This window comes from Podarcis melisellensis (assembly GCF_964234715.1).
Source record: "Podarcis melisellensis genome assembly, chromosome: 4".
Classification (NCBI taxonomy): domain Eukaryota; kingdom Metazoa; phylum Chordata; class Lepidosauria; order Squamata; family Lacertidae; genus Podarcis; species Podarcis melisellensis.
Genome location: NC_138531.1, coordinates 96,969,595 through 96,991,429, shown reverse-complemented (window position 1 = coordinate 96,991,429; position 21,835 = coordinate 96,969,595). Strand labels below are relative to the sequence as shown.

The window sequence follows — 21,835 nt, the reverse complement described above, 5'->3', positions numbered from 1 at the left end:
GAGTCCAGCACCCAGGTGCCCCGCACCCCTAGTGCCTATGGGTAAGATGGCCCTGGCTTATACTTTAAAGCAAGTTTGGGGAAACTGTGACCCACCAGAGTCATTGGGTCGCAGTTCCCACCTCACTGACCGTTGGCCAAGCTTAGCAGGGGCTGATGGGAGTTGGAGTCTTAGCAACATTTAGGTGGGCACAGATACCCCCCTCCTTTCTTTAAAGCTTTAATTGGCCTTGTCCCGATATATTTGAAGGGCGTGCCTTCACCAGTATGATCCTTCCCACTATTTGAGATCTGAGGATGTATCTGTGTTCAGGCTTGCTCGGCTGGAGCATACAACGGGCAGCGCTTTCTCTGTGGTTGTTCCCACGCTCTGGGTTGCCATCTTTGGTGAGAGATGTGGGTGACCTCACAGTTTTTTAGCTTTCAGTGGAGGCTGTTTCTTTTTTTAAACAATCCTGCTGCCAACACTACGGCTTCCGCTGGTGGAGCTTGCATTTTTACACTGGGGTTTTATACAGATTGTGCCACGTCGTAAGGGGTGTTAAAAACTGTGTTTCTGTGGTGAAAGTGCGTTGGTTCTTCCCCACCTAAGGTACCACTTCTCCTAGTAGATTATCAGTCTTGCGCATGCACAGAAGAGACCGGCCACGTTCTCAGCCTGCGGCAGCTCCCCTTAACATGGTCCCTGGGTCAAGATGCACATGCAGTGGTATCTTACTGCTTCCTTGTTTCCTCTTCCTGCCTTCGATTGGATCCTTGGTGTCAGGTGACTGCCTCCAGAACATTAAAGGGAGGCAGAGGGGCAGTTGGGATACAGGGAACCTCCGAAAATCTTGTGAAGCAGTTCCTCTTCCTGCGGTGGGGAAAGCCACACCTCCAGTGGGGAAGAGGGGAAGGGACCAGAAGATGTTGCTGGGAGCCCCAGCGCCGCACCTCGTCAGTCTGAGGGTGGGGAAAGCCACACCTCTGGGGTAAGGAAGGGGAAAGGGCTAGAGGATGCTGGTGGGAGCCTCAGCACCACTCCTTGCCAAGTCGGCCAGGAGGGAAGCATGCTTCTTCCGTCGCCCACCTTGCGCAGAGGTGTAAAACACAAAGAAGGAAGGAAAAGGCTGGGGGTGGCTAAGCTCTTGTGTTGGGGGAGGACCCGGAAACGACCACTCCCGGATTCTGCTATCGATTGAGGCAGACATGAACTTGTGGTTCTGCACCGTAAATAGTTTTGCTTAAAACCTGTAAAAGACAGGTCAGAGTCCTGACTGGTTACTCGCGAGCAACCACCACTGCCATCTGACACTCGGCATTTTAATACAAGTTGAAGGCAAACGGTGTGCGGGCACGCGTTCGCTGCCGCATGAGAGAATTTTGATTTTTCGTTTGAGAAATTTGCCCGTGAGAATCGGCATCTGTGGCATTAAATCATTAATCCGATGGTTCGATGATAAGCAACATTGCCTGAGCGGCTGCGACGCAGAAACCTTTTCCTGGTTCAGTAGCCGTGCTCTTTCCCACAGAAACGCTGCCCTGAACTCTTGCTCCCATCATCCACTCCCCTATTCCCTCCTTCCAGTCCTTAATAGGAGTATAACCTGTTTTTTTTCCTGGTGTATTCCAGTGCCTTTTAGGTTGCTGTTCTTGTTGAAAAATACATGCTTGTCACTGTCAGGCCTTGCAAATTGGGGTCACTGAAGTGGGAACCTCTCTCCCCCACCCCCTCCGATTCAAGGACAGGCTACTATGAAGTCTGCTTCCCACGGAACGTTCAAGCGATGCTGGATTGGTCTCATGAGTCACTTCCTTGTCTAAATCACCACATGGAAAGAGTTGTTGTTGTTGTTTCCTACTATTTCTGGAAGAGATGGTGAGCACTGGCAAGCTGCTCCCAAACCAGCAGTATACCTTTAACCCTTATGCAGACATCCTGCCGCCACGTGTCAGATTTGATGAGGATCATGCCCCGCCTCACCTGACATCCATGAACGGGTGCTCCTCAATCCTGTAGTGAAGATCACACAAATAGGGTCCTCTTTTGATAACCTCTAGACTTCTTGTCCCATGTGAAGTCCAACATGTAGGTATACAGGGTAGAGGACCAAGGCAACTTTTGGTGCATCGTATATGGAGTGGTGAAGGGACGTGGGTGGCGCTGTGGGTTAAACCGCTGAGCCTCTAGGGCTTGCTGATCGGATGGTCGGCAGTTCGAATCCCCACGATGGGGTGAGCTCCCGTTGCTCGGTCCCTGCTCCTGCCAACCTAGCAGTTTGAAAGCACGTCAAAGTGCAAATAGATAAGTACCTCTCCTGTGGGAAGGTAAATGGCGTTTCCGTGTGCTGCTCTGGTTTCGCCAGAAGCGGCTTAGTCATGCTGGCCACATGACCTGGAAGCTGTACGCCGGCTCCCTCGGCCAATAAAGCAAGATGGGTGCCGCAACCCTAGAGTCAGCCACAACTGGACCTAATGGTCAGGGGTCCCTTTACCTTTATATGGGGTGGGGGGGATATCTGCGTGGGGCTTGGGCTTTTGTTAATGGTGGTGGTGTGTTGTAGGGTTCACAGTTTGCTCTCTGTGGGAACCCTTCGTTTTTATTTCGTAGATAAATAAAGGTAGTATATAGGGAGTGTCAACAACACTTACACAACATTCATCAAGGAAAGAACACTGAGGTTTTCTGGAATAGCATTTCTGTTGACATACAATGGTTGTCTCACTTTCCGGAAACAATTGAAGACATTTTTGTTCCTACAGGCTTTCCCTGTCGGATGAATGGGTCCTTACCGTGTGTCCACTTGCTAGGGTTTTAGTCTTGTTTTAAATGTATTTGTTGCTTTTGTGTTTTTAACTCCTGTGTGTAAATCACCTTGAGATGGTGTTTTAGAAGGCAATGAATGAATGAATGAATGAATGAATGAATGAATTGTGGCAATAATTTTTTTCTCAAGAGGTTGGGCTATTGTGGGCAAGATGGCCCAAACACTGCCCACCCAACAATAACATTGCAGTAAATGTCCTATTTTCGCAGTCCTTTTCTGGGCCACTTCTGGGCCATCTCTTTGAACTTTGGGCATATTTGGGAGACGAGAAACTTCAGGTCCTTCCCGACTGCTTTGCCGTATTTAAAGTTTCCAAAGAGATGGTTGTAGTACTGGCAGTGAGCAATGAGATGGGTACAGTAATGTGTGGAAATTGTTCCTTAGTCTTTGCGTTTGAAAAGCAAGGGATGTTTGCTCTCTTCTTCTTTCCTTCTAGTTTCCGAAGCTTTTAACACTTTGCTTTAAGGTTTTGACAGCATTTGAAACTGCCTTACATTGAAATCAGGCTATTTGTCCATCTAGCCAAGTAATGGCAGCTGCTCTCCACGGTCTCAGGCACAGAGAGAGAGGTCTTTCCCAGCCCTGCTATAGAGTTCCTTTTAGCTGGGACGTACCAGAGATTCAACACAGACCCTCTGTATGCAAATCATGTTCTTAACCACTGAACTGAAGCCCCCAAACCACCAGCAGATCTCAGAATTCTGAGCTTGTATTATTCAGCTTTTATTTTTCTATATGCAGGGGGGGTTGCACAGAGCTATTTTTTAAGTGCTACCTTCAAACAAAACAACAACTGATAGTAAATGTGTAAGTCCAAAAGGGTGGCTGTGATCATGTATGTGCAGAGTTGTGATCTGTACATCAGCCCCGGCACACACTGTTTTATTTGTATTGTAACATACTTTTGAATCATATGATGAAGGGCAATCTAGAAATCATTTTCTGAATAAATAGAATATTTTGGCAAATGCTTCCATAACTCTGTACAGATGCAGCAGAATGAAATTTATTTATTAGATTTCTATTGCTCCCCATCTCCCTTTAGTTGAGATTTCTGCATTGCCAGGGGGGTGGACCGGATGACCCTCTGGGCCCCTCGTAACTCTGCAACTCTGTGATTCCCAAAGGAGCCCACAGTGGCAAGCAACCAAGCAGGAGAACAAAACAATAAATAAAAGACTTATTTAAATCAGCCCTTTAAAAGCAGTCACACACCCTTGCAGCTAATCATTTCAAGATTACCAGGGACAGACTCTTTTAGCCATCAATTGCCTGAATAAACAGGAGTGTTTTTAAATTCCTCCTGAATGCTAATAATGAGGGAGGCAAGTGCAGCTCACCAAGGAGTGTGTATTCCACAAAAGGTGGAAATGCCACCATTAAGGCTCTGTTACGGGTCGGTGCCACTCAGCACAGGCACCGAAGGCAGGACCTTTGCTGCTGCTCGAAGGGCCCAAAATAGTGGGTGGGAGGGAGAACAACTCTTTTAGGTACCGTATTTTTTGCTCGATAAGTCTCACTTTTTTCCCTCCTAAAAAGTAAGGGGAAATGTGTGTGCATCTTATGGAGCGAATGCAGGCTGCGCAGCTATCCCAGAAACCAGAACAGCAAGAGGGATTTCTGCTTTCACTGCGCAGCGATCCCTCTTGCTGTTCTGGCTTCTGAGATTCAGAATATTTTTTTTCTTGTTTTCCTCCTCCCAAAACTGGGTGCGTCTTGTGGTCTGATGCATCTTATAGAGCGAAAAATACGGTACTTCATACAAAACCAGATCTTCTTGCTGACGTCCGTCTTCCTCAAGCAAGTGCCTCAGGAAGTGCAAGGAGCCTAATTGCTTTCTCTTTTCCCTTCCACCAACAGATAATAAAGCTGAAAGCAGAAGCTCGACTCGACCTTCTGAAGCAGATTGGGGTTTCAGTGGACACCTGGCTAAAAAGTGCAATGAATCAAGTCATGGAGGAACTGGAGAATGAGAGATGGGCCAGCCTCCCCACGGTGGCCAATAACGGCTCTTCGCACTTGGTACGTTCCTCTTTGTGACGTTTGCCTTTCCTCCCTCTTTCCTTTTGACCCCTTAGTTACAGTCATGCATCCCCGCGGTGCATCTGCGTCTCCTCTGGTACTGCTTAAGTGGAACAGATAATTGCGGGTTGTCAGTGGGTGTTAGAAACCATCAGAGGTGGCTGTTTCTAACTTCAGTCCAGCAGATCTGTGAGTGCATATTCCAAATCAAAGTGGAATAGAGCGCCACACCAATAACAGGAAAGATGGAAGAGGGCTGAGCCAAAAGGTGTGATTTTGAGTATTGATGTGTTTTGGCTATCTCTATACCAGGAGGATTTATACGGCTAGTAGCTAGGTGGCCAACTGCATCTCCTTTTAATATATCATATGTTGCACAATCTGCAGAACGGAAGACGGAGTTTACTCAGTGAGGCTGTTTGTTTCCTCAGCAATCTGTGAGTGGCCCTCCCAAGAGCTTAGCCTTGATCTCCCCCAAAACGGGGCTTTCCTCCTCCCTAAAAAAAGCTCAAAAGATCACTGCCAGTTTTTAATTCTGTGTGTAGATCGCAGTCTCTTGGGAGTTGGCCACCCCTGGCTTAGCGCATCTGCTCCAATGCAGCCTAGCATTTCGGAGTCCAGACAAAGGTTTCACAAGAAACTGCAAACTGTCAGCATCACCCTTGAGCCAGTGCCACCAACTGGACTCATCCACTTCAGCCCCGACTGGGCTAGGCGAGCTGGGTAGCACTTCCAGAGACCACCTTCTGCACAGGAACAGGTCAAAGTGCTGTGGACTCACAGCTTAGAGTTGTGAGCACCAGATTCACTTCCACAAGTAGACAGTCGTCACACAGCAGAGTATAGCAGAGTCTAGCAGAGTATATAAACAACTCGGAGAGCAGCTCTGTAGAATATCTTCTTTATTCTGTCTACAACTACTATACAACTATATACAGAGCTTAATGAGGTCTAAGCATAAATGAATGCTGCACTACACTGAGTGTCTGCAGCTGCTCTTAGCAGCAACCTTATCTCTAGACACGATCTGTAACACTCAGTCTCTCTCTCTCCGACACACTGACTGACTGGCTGACTTGACTTGGTGCTGGAGTAGAATAAGTAGAGAGCAGAACACTGCGCCTCCTCTCTGGAGAGTCAGCAGAGATCATCAGGAGATTCTTGGATATGGGAGGGGTGAAATCTCTAGTCCAGACAACGGTTTCACAAGAAACTGCAAACCACAGGCACATTGCTAAGTAATCCCCGTGAGGGGCATTTTTGTGGGAGAGATGGGTGCAAGAGAGAATAAGCACTCCTGCCCACTGACCAAGTCAGTGCTTCTTTCCTCACCTCCCTTCCTGCCACATTCCTATTATATCTGCTGTGAATCACTCTGGAAACCCCACAAGGGTCCAATGGGTTCTCTCAGCACCGTCCCTGAGAGCTTTATTTCTGTAGATGGTTATAATCAGAATTGCAAACCAAGGTCTACATTCAAGCGGCCGTTGCAACTGGTATCAAGGTGCACATTCCCCCCCCCTTAAATTTATATTACACCATTCCTCAAAAGAGCTCAAGGTGACGCGTGTCACTCTCATGCCTTTCCTCACAGCAACCCTACGAGGGCAGGTTGGGACTGTCTCAAGGTGACTCACATGGCTGAATGGGAGCTGTGAACCCTGGTCTCCCAGCTCCTGTGTCAGATACACAGCCCCCTTACACCACACTGGCTTGACAGGGCAATATTTGGGGGCGGGGGGAAGAAAGCCACTTTCTTCCAAGGAGCTTACAGTATACATTTTGATGGTTGGGGGATTGGAAAGGATGCAGAGGCTAGGCTCAAGAGGAATGTGAATGCACACAAATGAATTTAAGTGAATTTGGGCTTTGTTTCTGCTGGGAAGAGGCCTGGGGGGATTAAGCCTTAGATCTCTTTTCACCACCACGCAGAAAAAGAAACATCTCATTCCTCCAAGCTGCTTTCCCCCTCCCTCCTTTCACTTGGCTCCCCGCTTCCCTTCCTGTTGCAAATCCTGGATTCTCCCCAACTCCCTTCGTCTGCCCAGTGCAGCATGCCAGCAGTTGGAACGGCATCTATAGCCGTTGCCAGTCTCTGACAAACTGGCAGATGCTGGAGTGTGGGAGGATAAAATCTAATTTCCATTTCCCCCCTTTGACACACACTCCCTCTAGCCAGCTTCCTGGCTTGCCCTTGGCATGCTGAAGTTAGCTAGAAGCTGGCATTTTCTTACAGCAGTTAAAGGTGCGAGTTTCCGAAACAAAAATACCTAACTGTCTCATTCTTGTTCTCTGTTGTACATTCCCTAGGGGCACGTGCGATTAAAAAAATGACAACAGCAAAGCTATTTCTGCCATTCCTTACCAAACGTTGCTTAGCAAAGGCACATTTGTGTTCTTTGCATTTGCAGACGCATTTTTTTCAAGCAGTTATTGACAGCTGTGTGCCGAACAAATTCTAAATAAGAGAATAGCGTCCCACAAGCAGCTTGAAAGTTCAATATTTAGCCTGTCAAAATGCTTACTAAAGAATCAGTTTCAAGAGGGGTAGCAGTGTTAGGCTGTTGCAACAGCAACTAAAAGATGGCGTTTTACAAGCCAGCAAACTTATGGCATAAGCGTTCATGGACTATAGTCCAAGATTGTATGCTATTACAGAATCCATTTCCCAGTAAGATACTCCTTTGGCCTGCCTTTGTTATTTAATCCGTAGAGGGGGATGATCTGACTGCAAAAAAACAGCCCATGTAGTCACTTTAGGCAGCAAAAACTTTTCAATGCGCCACTGAAGCAACACGAGACCTGATGGATTTGAAGATCCCTTGCAGAAAGCGCTGGCGCTCTCCAATGGATCACGTTGGAACAGTTGTCTCAGGGCAGGAAAGCCTCATGCGTCATTGATCCAAGTTGTGCAGACAGCAGCTTTTGTAATTGCATGTTACCTTTGCTAATGCCACCGAGGCCCCTTCGTTCTTCATCTGCAGGTTGTGCAGAGAATTCGTCAGTAAGTCATTTTACTGTAGGCTCACTTTGAGGAAGCAGTGAAGGCTGGTGGGTTAGGCCCTGCCACCACTTTCCAAGCTGGGCTGCTGCCAAGTTCTGCGGCTGCAGCCAGGGCTCGTTCGCACCTCACTACTTTAGCGGAATGGCACCTAGAGGATGTAGCAGGAGAGGCGTGGAATTGTCCCAGTTGCTGATGCTTACTGTGTGTAGCAGATTGCTGCGGACAGCCAACTTTCCCATATAGGTAAAGGTAAAGGGACCCCTGACCATTAGGTCCAGTTGTGGCCGACTCTGGGGTTGCGGCGCTCATCTCGCTTTACTGGCAGAGGGAGCCGGCACACAACTTCCAGGTCATGTGGCCAGCAGGACTAAGCCGCTTCTGGCGAACCAGAGCAGCACACGGAAACGCCGTTTACCTTCCCGCCGGAGCGGTACCTATTTATCTAATTGCATTTTGACGTGCTTTTGAAGTGCTAGGTTGGCAGGAACTGCTAGGTTGGCAGTTTCCCATATACTTGCACAGAAATGTAGGACAGGAGAGGATTGCCCTTTATGAACACATAGGTTCTTGCAGGGGCCGCAGGTGGCGCTGTGGGTTAAAGCCTCAGTGCCTAGGACTTGCCGATCGAAAGGTTGGCGGTTCGAATCCCTGCGGCGGGGTGCGCTCCCGCTGCTCGGTCCCAGCGCCTGCCAACCTAGCAGTTCGAAAGCACCTCCGGGTGCAAGTAGATAAATAGGGACCGCTTACCAGCGGGAAGGTAAACGGCGTTTCCGTGTGCGGCTCTGGCTCGCCAGAGCAGCGATGTCACGCTGGCCACGTGACCCGGAAGTGTCTCCGGACAGCGCTGGCCCCTGGCCTCTTAAGTGAGATGGGCGCACAACCCCAGAGTCTGTCAAGACTGGCCCGTACGGGCAGGGGTACCTTTACCTTTACCTTTAGGTTCTTGCAGATTCGTTTTAGAAAGATCAAAAGATCCAATTAGAGCATCAAGCATACACAGATTGGTTATTCACAATTTTGAATGTGGTTTCGCAATTTTTCCACAATAATAACTTCCTCCTCCCGCTCTCAAAAATTACAATTTATTCCAATTCTAGTTTTCCTATATCCTGAATACTGCTTGTTCTGCTTTGCACATTGCACATTTAAGCACCTCTCCCCCACCCTCCTCAAAATGTTTGCCATTCACAAATGAGCATGTTTTTAAATGAATGATACCCAAAATTACTCATACTCTGAAAAGACAATTGAAATAAATGAACTCAAGTCTATTCATTTTGGTGGTTCTCTAAGGCTGTTCATGACTTCAGGTAGCTATCACCCTGCGTTTTTAATTATAACAAAGGTGTCTGTAGGCGCAGTCTGGTTGTGTTCCACGTTTTATAGGACTACAAGCTGCTGAACTGGCAATAGCAATTGCAGCAGAGTGGAGCCAGCTTCTAGCTTGTGACATTTACAGGCTGCCAGCAGTTGCATTGCACATTAAAAAATAAATAAATGCAGGCTTCCAATTGGTTGTTGTTTTAAAAAAAACATTTTTGGTTTAGAATCTTAAACTTTCAGTAGAATGTCCAGTACATACACTTCCTATTCAATTACATCCTGCTAGCATTCTTTGATTTATTGATTTATTTCCTAAAATGTTTATTCTGCTTCAATGTGATGTTTTCGAAGCGTGAGGGGGCACTGGGGACTTGTTTACGCTTTGCAGGTTGGCATTTCTTTGACATTCTTCTTGGGATTCCAGCTTCCCTGTGCAGGAGCAGTGGCTTCCAGGCTGTTTTGGAGCTGTGCATATGCTTTGCTGACATCCCATTGCTTAGCCTCACTTGATCAAATACAGTTGTACTGTTTTGGAACAGCTTAGTTCCTGAACATTTTGGCTCCCAAACGCCGCAAACCCGGAGGTGACTGTTTTTGGAAGCTGAACATCTGATGGGGCTTCTGCGGCTTCTGGTTGGCTGCAGGAGCTTCCTGCAGCCAATCGGAAGACGTGCTTTGGTTTCCGAACATTTTGGAAGTCAAACGGACATCCAGAATGGATTCCGTTTGACTTCCAAGGTACGACTATGCTCATGTGCACAGAGAGCCACTTCATAATGTCCAGATGTGACTCTTAAAAAATAATCATCATCATTTTTACTAGGTTTTAGAATACAAAATTATTTAAAATTTCAAATACATAACCATATACAGAGATTCCTCCGAATCTCAGGACTTACCCCCTCCCTGGAATCCCGTTTTAAACATTTAAAACTGCTTCTTCTTCTTCCGCACTCTAACTATTATATCAATTCATATTTTCCATGATAATTATTACACTACAAGTGAGATCAAAATCCTGCCTCTTGCCACACCTCTTTCTTCACTTACCTGGTGACTATTTATGGAATTGGGAGATAGGCCTACCAGAGCTAACCCTGCTGCTTGGTTTGCAGATTTACTTTTCCCTTGCATGAAATACAAAGGATTCAAGAGGCAGCAAATGTTGTCACCCCTAGTTTCTGAAGTAACAATTGTACATGCAACACCTTGGAGGCCGGTTAAATCTTTTTGGACAACTGCATTGCAAGCTGCTCAGCATAGGTGATTGTGTAAAAGGGCCCTAAATTGCTGCGGAATCCAGACTCTTATTTGTTTTCCCACAAATTCATGTAAACCGGAAAGAGTCTCTTGGTTTAAAAAGGAGATCTCCAGGTCCAGGACTTCCTGGCCTGAAGCTTCTCAGGCATTTAGGGTCCATAAATCCATTGGATAATCTGATTGTCAATTGCCTCTTCATGTGGAAACTGAGGAGTAATTAACATACTGTTGTCTTAAGGCCATATGGGTTACAAAACGTGAAAGTGCTAGAAGTTTTGACCCTAAGGGCTTAGGATGTGAAAGAATGGAGCATGCCTCCAGTTTTCAATTCAAGTCATGTTGTAAGTCCTCCCAGATATCAGAGGTTTGGGAAGCGCTGGCATAAGGACCAGACCGCTGGAACACCAAAAGATAGGAAATGCAAAATAGAGCCATTTCAGTTTGCTGGCAGCACTCTGCACTGTCTGTTGTCAGCAGTCACATTCCGTTCCTTTGAGGATGCCGAGCCAGGATTGTCTGGAGAGAGTTGTTTCCAGGATTTTTCGATTGATGGGAGAGAAAGAGGAGATTCCTGACTCTCTTTGTGCTACAGCCTCTCCCTGCGTACAAAAAAACTACCGTATTTTTCGCTCTATAGGATGCACCCAACCATAGGACGCACCTTGTTTTAGAGGGGGAGAACAAGGGAAAAAAATCTCCCCCTCTGCTCAGCGCCCCTTCAGCGAAGCAGCAGGAGAAACAGAGCCCCTTCCATTTCTCCTCCCGCTTTGCTGAAGGGGCACTGCACAGCTCTCCCTCTCTGCTGAAGCCAGGAGAGTCTTGCTCTCCCAGCTTCAGCAAAAGGAACCCAAAGCCTCCGGAGCGCAGCGCAAGTTCCCACTGCGCTCCAAAGGCTTCAGGCGGCTATCCCTGAAGCCTGGCGAGCGAGAGGGATCGGTGGGCACCGACCCCTCTCGCTCTCCAGGCTTCAGCGAAAGCAACACGAAGCCTCCAGAGCGCGGAGGGAGCGCTCCCTCTGCGCTTCGGAGGCTTCGCGTTGCTATCGCTGAAGCCAAGGAGCCTGCATTCGCTCCATAGGACGCACACACATTTCCCCTTAATTTTGGGAGGAGGAAAACTGCGTCCTATAGAGCGAAAAATACGGTAATGCTTTTCTCCATGGATGGTCAAACTGAGACATGGCTGGTACTGCAAGCTACTCGGGGCTTCCGAACAGGAGGTGGAAGATTCACGTGCGTGGCAATCGGAAAGGTTTGCCATCCACAAAGTAGCGCAGCTGCTTCTGTACATAGAAGAGGGAAGGAGAGAGACACACAGAGTGAATTTCCATAGGAGGGAAGGATCACACAGGCCAACTTGTCGGTCGCTTTCTAACTCATTCATGGAGAAAAAACAAAAAAAATTCCTTCCAGTAGCACCTTAAAGACCAACTAAGTTAGTTCTTGGTATGAGCTTTTGTGTGCATGCACACTTCTTCAGATACACACTGAATGCATGCACACGAAAGCTCATACCAAGAACTAACTTAGTTGGTCTTTAAGGTGCTACTGGAAGGAATTTTTTTTGTTTTGACTATGGCAGACCAACACGGCTACCTATCTGTAACTCATTCATGGAGGCAAAGCAATTCACACCTTTTTTGATTTGGTGCTTTTTTTCATAACTGACTTCACAGCTGGGATAATATCCAAGGTACAATGAAATTGTTTGGGCAGCAGTGGTGCCTAAATGGCTTCTTGGCAAATAATGTTGCTATCTCAACAGCTCGGTCCCCTTGCTGCCTTTGCTTTTGGATCCTCACTTGGCAAGTGTCCTGCTGGTGTTCCCTTTAGGTTGTAGGTATAATTGTGGGATGCGGGTGGCACTGTAGGTTAAACCACAGAGCCTAGGGCTTGCGAATCAGAAGGTCGGCAGTTCGAATCCCCGAGACAGGGTGAGTTCCCGTTGCTCGGTCCCTGCTCCTGCCAACCTAGCAGTTCAAAAGCACGTCAAAGTGCAAGTAGATAAATAGGTACTGCTCTGACAGGAAGGTAAATGGCATTTCCATGCGCTGCTCTGGTTCGCCAGAAGCAGCTTAGTCATGCTGGCCACATGACCCGGAAGCTGTACGCCGGCTCCCACGGCCAGTAAAGCAAGATGAGCGCCGCAACCCCAGAGTTGGCCACGACTGGACCTAATGGTCAGGGGTCCCTTTACCTTATAATTGTGACAGGTTTTTCCTCTTCCAATCTCTCTCCTATTAGCTAAATGTTGACATGGAAAAGGAGGAAGGGGAAGAGCTAGAAGATGGCATGGATGCTTTCGATGACAGCAGCTCCAGTCCTTCTGGTACGCTCAGAAACTACCCGTTGACCTGCAAAGTTGTTTACTCGTACAAGGTATGTAAAAGGGTGGGATCTTGTTGTGAGTCGAGGACCCGCCACCCAAATAATAATAATAATAATAATAATAATAATAATAATAATAATAATAATTTATACCCCGCCCATCTGGCTGGGTTTCCCCAGCCACTCTGGGCAGCTTCCAACAAAGCACTAAAATACAATAACCTATTAAAGATTCAAAGCTTCCCTAAACAGGGCTGCCTTCAGATGTCTTTTAAAAGTTTGGTAGTTATTTTTCTCTTTGACATCTGATGGGTGGGTGCCGCTACCGAGAAGGCCCTCTGCCTGGTTCCCTGTAACTTGGCTTCTCGCAGTGAGGGAACTGCCAGAAGGCCCTCAGCGCTGGACCTCAGTGTCCGGGCAGAACGATGGGGGTGGAGACACTCCTTCAGGTATACTGGACCGCATAGGATTGTAATATGACACAAAGACACATTATTTTTGGTTAATGGCCAAAATAAGGCCACAACTTTATTGGCTGCAGCATGTGAGTAGTATTGGCTTAGGCATTGGATAAAACAGCAATACATGACTCCACCCTGCTCAGCAGGGAGTCATTTCAGGGTTAACAACCAATGGGAGGAGCTTGTTGATGCAAATACAACTGGAAGCTTCCCCATGACATCACCAGGGGTCGTGCCATGGCCCTAGCCACCAGCAGGGCATTGGACAGGATCCACGACCGCTGGATTCCTTTAACGGAATACCCAAATCCACTTGCGTTTGGAGGAAGGGACTGTTTTGCACCGGCTCTGGCCCCTTTCAGAGGAGCAGCTCCTGAATGTGCTGCTCAGGGGCTACCTTTCAACGCAGTTCCCAAAGAGATTTCCAAAAGTGAGAAAAGCCATAGTCGTTTTTTGGTTCTACGCTATAGAGAATGAGGAACATAGAGCTCCATTTCATAGCGTGGCTTCAAATCCAGAGCACACATCGAGGCAGAGGGACCAAAGATTGGCATATAAACAGATCAGATTTTTAAAAATCATTTTTATTTGATTTTACAAATATAAAATTATAACAATCCAAATGCATATCCATATATAGAGATTACTCTGAATCTCGCGACTTCCCCCCCAACCCCTTCCATGGGTCCTATTATCAACATTTACAACTGCATATTATTCCATACTCTATATTTTATGTCAATCCAAATTATCTATGGTATCTGCTACATTACAAGTGATATTAAAACCCTGCTAATGCTTCCATCTGCTTGCAGTGGTCTCCTAGATACGTTATAAATTTTCCCCATCCTTTTTTAAAGTTTTTGTCCTCTTGGTTCCTGAGTTTTCCAGTCAGCTTTGCCATTTCAGCATAGTCCATCAGCTTAGCTTGCCATTCCTCTCTGGTAGGACCTTCCATCTCTGGCAGATTTTATTATTATTTTTTTAATGACCAGGTTACAAATACAAGGCGAATTTGGGGGGCATGCGCATCCTGAGGAAATAAGTTTCTAGGAAGCGTGATAATTAACTGCACCTGGTTAATACGCGAGAAGGTACTCTTTCAGTTGCGAATAGATTTCAAGACATCGCTTGACGGCTGCTTCAACCAGGGAGTGGCATCCTTGATTCTTCCCCTGCTACGATTGACCCATTACAAGTTGCGTTTTCCTGAGCCTTAGTATCTATATGACAAGATATTTATCGCCCTCCTTCACCACAGGCTTCCCAACCAGACGAGTTAACCATTGAGGAACATGAAGTTTTGGAAGTTATTGAAGATGGAGATATGGAAGATTGGGTAAAGGTATCATTTTGCTTTTCCTGTCGTTGTGGCATGTTGAAAGGGCCGTGGCGGGTGGTAGGTTGCCCCTATTTTAACGGAAAAGGAAGACAGAAAGGTGTATATATTTATGTTCCTCCATCCATTTGCCCCCTTCTCTTAAGCCTTTCATTTTCTCAACTCCCGCAGGCACGGAATAAGTCTGGCCACGTGGGCTATGTCCCAGAGAAGTACCTGCAGTTCCCAACTTCCAACAGTCTCCTGAGCATGTTGCAATCACTGGCGGCGTTGGACAGTCGGTCTCACACTTCTAGTAATTCAACGGAAGCCGAGCTGGTCTCAGGAAGCCTCAACGGAGACTCCAGCGGTGAGTGCCAGCAACTTCTGGTGTTTTGCAATGAGCTCCAGTCCTTCAGGTGGCGAACGTTTATTCCCTAAGTTTTGAGTCGCACTCTTTCCTACTCAAAGGCAGTTTGCAGAGTGATGAAAACATGCCGTAGATAAATGGAAGCAATGTTTAAGAACAAATTTGTTTGTTGAAAGGTAAGTGGTACACAACACTATCAAACCTATAGTGACGTAAATCCAACTGACAATAACACCCACAACTTAACTGGCTGTGTTTAACTATAGAAATTCTTTATACATCATATAAACATACGTCTTTTCACATTATCAAATTAAGTAGATGCAATTAAAGAGCAGGGACACGGGTGGCGCTGTGGATTAAACCACAGAGCCTAGGACTTGCTGATCAGAAGGCCGGCGGTTCAAATCCCCACGACGGGGTGAGCTCCCGTTGCTCGGTCCCTGCTCCTGCCAACCTAGCAGTTCGAAAGCACGTCAAAGTGCAAGTAGATAAATAGGCACCACTCCAGCGGGAAGGTAAACGGTGTTTTCGTGTTCTGCTCTGGTTCGCCAGAAGCAGCTTAGTCATGCTGGCCACATGACCCGCAAGATGTACGCTGGCTCCCTCGGCCAATAAAGCGAGATGAGCGCCGCAACCCCAGAGTCGGTCACAACTGGACCTAATGGTCAGGGGTCCCTTTACTTTTACCTTTTAATTAAAGACCAACATTTGAATAGGAAATACAAATAGATCAGTTCTTATATATGTAATGTCCAAATAGAAGCTTTTTTGTGTTCCACGTATGTCTTTACAAATACAAGCGTCAGACGCAACAACTTTAAGGAGCAGTACTTGCAATAAATGAACTTTTTCTTTGTAATGTTCCGCATATGCCTTTGCAAAGTATAGTTGCATACAGCCGAGCATACTATGCTGATGAGGCCCAGCAGGGTGAAACAAGGTATTATTCCAGGAACCCTTGTCTTAACCTCTTTCGTCTGATACCTGCATACAGCAACTGCATACAACAACTATACTTTGCAAAGGCCCAGCCAGTTGCATTGTGGGCGTTATTGAAAGATAAATGGTAGCCCAGATGATCCGTAAACCTCTCTCACAAGCACCACTATTGTCCAGCTTTTGTCACCAGTGGAAAACTTGCCTGTTTAATATACGACTCCAAACTGATCGTTTTAGCCTGCTGCTTGAATATTTTTGTTGTGTTCTGTAACCCGTTCTGGGATCATAAACTAATGAAGGGCAGGATAGAAATTGAAGTACAGTGGTACCTCTGGTTACGTACTTAATTCGTTCCAGAGGTCCGTTCTTAACCTGAAGCACCACTTTAGCTAATGGGGCCTCCCGCTGCCACCGCGCTGCCTGAGCACGATTTCTGTTCTCATCCTGCAGCAAAGTTCTTAACCCGAGGTACTATTTCTGGGTTAGCGGAGTCTGTAACCTGAAGTATATGTAACCTGAAGCATATGTAACCCGAGGTACCACTGTAGTAAGTAAATAACAAAACGGGCACATTCAGCCACTTACAACACTGCTTTTTACATATGACACACACACCCCAAGTCATACAGTGGTACCTCGGGTTAAGTACTTAATTCGTTCTGGAGGTCCATTCTTAACCTGAAACTGTTCTTAACCTGAAGCACCATTTTACCTAATGGGGGGTCTCCTGCTGCTGCCGCGCCGCCGGAGCACAATTTCTGTTCTCATCCTGCAGCAAAGTTCTTAACCCGAGGTACTATTTCTGGGTTAGTGGAGTCTGTAACCTGAAGTGTATGTAACCTGAAGCATATGTAACCCGAGGTACCATTGTGCTGGGAAAAGCTCCAGTAGCCACCCTTAGGATACCAGCAGAAACTGATCTAGGAAGCACATTCAGCTAAAACACGTTTCGAACCTTGTCAGATTCTTGTATCGTGACATTTGCCATTTCTTTCCCAGTATGTTTTGTAAAAGCACTTTATGATTACGAGGGGCAGACAGACGACGAACTTTCCTTCCCGGAGGGAGCGATCATCCGGATCTTGAACAAAGAAAACCAGGACGACGATGGCTTCTGGGAAGGGGAGTTCAACGGATGTGTCGGGGTCTTCCCATCCGTACTAGTAGAAGAGCTAACCGCCTCGGAAAATGGAGAGATTCAGTGCGTTGTGGATGCTCAGGTATGGGAAGAATTTTGCCCGTGTCCTGAATGGGCATACATGGGACTGGACAAAGGCTTGGTCAGCCACAATATAATCAGCAATTGCCACATTTCCCCTGTTTCACTAGACAGTTGTGCTTTTCAGAGAGTGCCCTTAACACTTTAACAAAGGCAGGCAAATATCTGGGAGCTAATCTCTTCCTCTGCTAGCTCAGGAGCCAGGTGGCATACTGCTTTAACACTGGCAAACTTTGATTGCTGGATTTGTCGAAAAGGTCTGTTTGCAGCATTCTGCACAATGACATGTCCAGCAGAGGTGTCATATTTGAAAGAAGCTCCACCTACATGTGTGCGTCACCATCGGGGGAACAGAGGTACACAGCCAAAGCAGCAGGGTTCCATCCCGTTCATCTTGGCAAGTTGCAAAGCCCTTCCTGATTCCAGAAAGAGCTTGCATGGAAATCCCTCTCCTAAAACAAAAGTTCCTCCCCGCCCCCACTCATTTTAGCAGGGGATCCCATGTAAACCCGTTTCTGAACCCCTGCTAAAAAAAGAAGGGGGGGAGTCTTCATTTTAACAGGTGATACCAATGCAAATGTTCTGTGAGCCACCCAGAGTGGCTGCGAAAACCCAGCCAGATGGGTGAGGAATATATATTAAAATTGTTGCTGTTATTGTTAATAACAACAACAACACCACCTTCCTGATCCAGGAAGCGGTTTGCATCAGAATTGCCTGCTGAAAATGGGGGAGAGGCTTTGTTTTAGCAGTGGGTTGCAAGGTGCTTTCAAATCCTGAATGTCATTGTGACATCAAGTGATGGACAGATGGACAGCTCCCCCCACCAATCAAATTTGACCTGTGGCGCCAGCCCCGATGATAATCTGGCCTGTGGAGCCAAAAAGGTTTCCCATGCCTGCTCTTCAAGGACGAGACCACATTGTGGGCCGACAGAACAAGTAGGGATCACCTCTGTGCTCCTTAGTGGTTGTAAGTGCTCATCAAAACCCTGGGATCCCTTTGTGGAAGTTGTAACAGCCACCTGATCCTAACTTTCCCCCTATGATTCGGGGCAGTAGCTGCTTGTGAGATCTTTAAATGCCAGTGTAAATGGGAGGTTTTTGGAGAATTGCAAACGAAGGCCCCAGCCCTCAGCTTTCTTTGCCCGAGACCATTTAATATTAATCGTGCTTCGAACATTGGCAAAGGTTAACAGCAGATGTTGCACAAAGAATGAAAGGAGTGGTGAGGGGCAAAAAGGAAATAAGAGGCAGAAGAAGGAAGTTCCCCGTCTCCTTCCTGTAATTAATCTCTGTGTGGTACATTGAGAGATCAAACAGAGCTTGGCAGCAGGAGAATTGCCAGTCCTTGCCGTTCCAGCCTAGTGCGTTCATTTCTGACAAATGCGCCTTCATTTTGGGGTAGTGAGTCAACTTTTTATTGTTGAACTTGCTTCCTTGCTTTCTTTTACATTAAAAACCTCTTTCCTTTGTTTGTTTGTTGCCTCCTCTTTCTCCAAGGAGCGAAGGGTGATGCATGAGGGGCTATTCCTGTGTGGCGGCATGGGCTGAAAACACACCCAGTGAACTTCGCGGCCTTTATCTTTTACACCACTTCGACCGCTTTGCACTATGAAGCAACCCATGCATTTGTGTTTTTTAAAAAAGAATAGTCAAGCGGGGATTCGAACTCGGATCCCCGCTGTAGCACATTGATTCTGTAAACCACGCACGTGGCAAATGCGTGCTTTTGGCCACTTGCATCTTTCAGTTACACGCCACGGAACTGGACTTGGCTGCAACTCCATGCTGCATTTACACACATGAGGGCAGACACTCCTTTGGCACTGCTTAATTGGTGGAGAGGCCTGTAGCCCAGAGCTCTGTGGGTTCTCTGGTACACAGGGAGATTTCAATGAGCAAGGAGCTTTGGGGGAACCTCTGCAAATGCCATGTAGATGTGCCCATGAAACTATCTCCAGCTGCGATCTCCCTCAAGAGGTCTACAGGAACCCTCCTGGCCTCCCTAAAATTGCTTTATTCCGTTCTGCTTTTTAGTGTAGATTTTTCCAGCTTGATATTTTATATCTCTGCTGTTTTTTAAGTATTTTTTGCTCTGTAAGACACACCTGACCATAAGACGCACCTAGTTTTTAGAGGGGGAAAGCAAGAAAAAAAATATTCTGCGCAGAGCATGTAAGTGGCTCTCGCTTTCTTGCTTTAAACCCTTCCGTCCCTCCTCCTGCTTCGCTGAGAAGCCAGCAGAGCAAGAGCGATAGCTGCACAGTGCCTCTTCTGCTGGCTTCCCAGCAAAGCGGACGAGGGACGAAAGGGAGCCCTTACAAGGGAGTGCTGAGCAGAGCCTCGGATCAGCTTTTGCAGGCTTTTCCCCGAGGTGGGAGAAGGGACTGATGGGCTGCCCTCTGTCCCTCCTCGGGGAAAAGCCTCCAAGAGCCACACACACGCTCCATGCGGCTCTTTGAAGCGGAGCGCTGAGCAGAGCCTCCTGCCTGCATTCGCACACACATTTCCCCTTACATTTTAGGAGGGCGAAAGTGCGTCTTATGGAGCAAAAAATACGGTAATCTCAATTTCAGTGTCTTACTTTTAAATTTGTTTTCAGTGCATTGGGTTTTTTAAAAAAAAAATGTTATGCTTTTGTTTACATATGCTTTTGTTTACATAATCAGTCTTTATTCATAAATAACAAAACATTTTTGCCAGTCGCAGAATTACGGTGAATGAATGAATGCTTCTATTCCTGTTGTTTGAACTGGTTTGTTAAGATAACCCTGAAAAGAGCCTACTATGCAGGCGCGACTCTTTGTAGGCGGAAACTACCCGGTTTACTTTGTCGCAGCTCTTCCTACTGTTTATTCCTTGCATTGCAGGTATCTCCATCTCCAGCGCCCCAGAATTCTCTGGCGCCACTGCCGCTCTACGACCAGCCTCCAACCAGTCCTTTCCACAGCCCTGATAAGAGAAGCTCCCAGTATTTCCCAAGGTCTCCAACGACAAATGGTAAGAGAGATGAAAGCTCTAGCGTTAAGATGAAAGCCTGGGTGTCTCTGTGTACCCTGCATGAGAGAATAGCCAAATTTTGTAAGGTGATGGAGCAGGTTTAATGTAAGGTTGTAGCAGGGAGCAATGCAAACCACTGGGGTTTGCACTTCTGACTTTTCAAAGTCCTGCATACACCAGGAGCTGGGGCAGCAGCGGCAGTGGATAACCAGAAAATAAAGACTCTCAGAATGTTAAATTTTGAATGAGGTGTTGTTCTCTTATGTGGCCACACAGAAAACACACATCCCTGAAGTTCGTGAATCTCCATTGCAAAAGAAAAAAGTCCCCCCAAAATTAATGTTCTTACACAAGGCTTGAAATCCCAAAGTTCTCCACTCAGTATATGTCAGTGGGGCAGCCTATGTGACCGATTTCGTCTAGAAGCAAATATTGTCAAGGACTGGCTGGGCGAGGAGGAATGGTGGGAGAAGAGGAAGGCAGTCCCTTCCCAGCAGAGTTTAAGACTGCTGGGAAAACAGCCGGACGGGGAGGTGACTAAGGGGGAAGTGGGAGGCACAGATCGTCAGTTCTGGCAACTGCTTTACAGGGGCCAGTCTTGCCCGTAGCTTTATCTGTTCGTATTCTGTTTCCTTGAATAAAGGATCAGCTTTGCTGCTCGTCTCTGTGCTGACCTGCAGCTGCACCAGTCCTGACATAAGTTTGTTTTTGTTTTGTTTCTCTTCCCACCCCCACCAATTTCAGAAAACAGCTACCCTGCAAACTCTCCTGGATTCTCTCAGCCGCCACGACCTCTTCCCGAAAGCACTTCGTATGGCAAACTGAGACCAGTAAGTTTTCCAAACGCACCGCAGAGCTATAGAAATTGAGTGTTGTTGCTTTGACTGCGGCCAAACACAAACTGGCTTAGAAACAGTTTGCTGCACGCTGCACCTTTGGGCAGAACTTTGTCATTACATTTCATTGGTGGCCAGCCTGAGATACGGTTGCCATGGGTAGCTGAGTCTTCTTGGATAAGAGGCTTGTAAGCTTGGTTGTGGCACAGGGTGAGACCCGTTCTCCTCTGTTCCTCTACTTCCTGCTCCCCAGTACAGTGGTGCCTCGCAAGACGAAAAGAATCCGTTCCGTGAGTCTCTTCGTCTTGCGGTTTTTTCGTCTTATCAAAGCAAGCCCATTAGCGGATTAGCGCTATTAGCGGCTTAGCGGATCAGCTGTTAAGCGGCTTAGCGGATCAGCTGGTAAGCGGCTTAGCGGATCAGCTGTTAAGCGGCTTAGCGGCTTAGCGGATCAGCTGTTAAGCGGCTTAGCGGCTTGGGGAAAAGGGGGGGAGGGAAATAAACCCGCAGGAACTCGCAAGACATTTTCGTCTTGCGAAGCAAGCCCATAGGAAATTCGTTTTGCGAAGCACCTCCAAAACGGAAAACCCTTTCGTCTAGCGGGTTTTCCGTCTTGCAAGGCATTTGTCTTGCGGGGCACCACTGTACAGTAGACCAGAGAGCAAGTGATTCCAGACTAATTGTCGTGGTGCCAGTGGCGCAGTCCTGTGACTCCACGGGGCTCAGGAACCTTGCAAGATTTTTGAGTGCTGGCAGGGGGCTTGTGCAGGAAGTGGTATATAATGGCAGGACTATGTTCTTCCTGCCCTCCCTCCCCATCAAGGCTGTGCTGCAGCAGTCGAGCAGATCCCAGGGGCGAGGGTAGAAGAGGAGTTTGGTGGCGGATCACCCTCTTTCCACGATGCGATGCTGAGAGGCATCCAATCTTTCACACCCCAAATGTGG

At 47.1% G+C, this 21,835-nt stretch overlaps 1 protein-coding gene across 5 annotated transcripts in view; it reads left to right on the top strand.

Annotated features, from left to right (window-relative positions):
- FCHSD2 (FCH and double SH3 domains 2) overlaps positions 1-21,835 on the top strand; it is a 140,529-nt gene that overhangs the window by 115,092 nt on the left and 3,602 nt on the right. For 2 of the 5 annotated variants that reach the window (XM_081909754.1, XM_081909751.1), the window contains exons 13-19: positions 4,667-4,828; positions 12,659-12,793; positions 14,465-14,548; positions 14,714-14,891; positions 16,833-17,053; positions 19,925-20,054; positions 20,799-20,884. In XM_081909754.1, coding sequence (XP_081765880.1) covers positions 4,667-4,828; positions 12,659-12,793; positions 14,465-14,548; positions 14,714-14,891; positions 16,833-17,053; positions 19,925-20,054; positions 20,799-20,884 — 996 coding nt within the window. Of the gene's footprint in view, positions 1-4,666; positions 4,829-12,658; positions 12,794-14,464; positions 14,549-14,713; positions 14,892-16,832; positions 17,054-19,924; positions 20,055-20,792; positions 20,885-21,835 lie in introns of all 5 variants that reach the window. The other 3 variants (XM_081909753.1, XM_081909750.1, XM_081909752.1) reach the window with 2 other exon arrangements.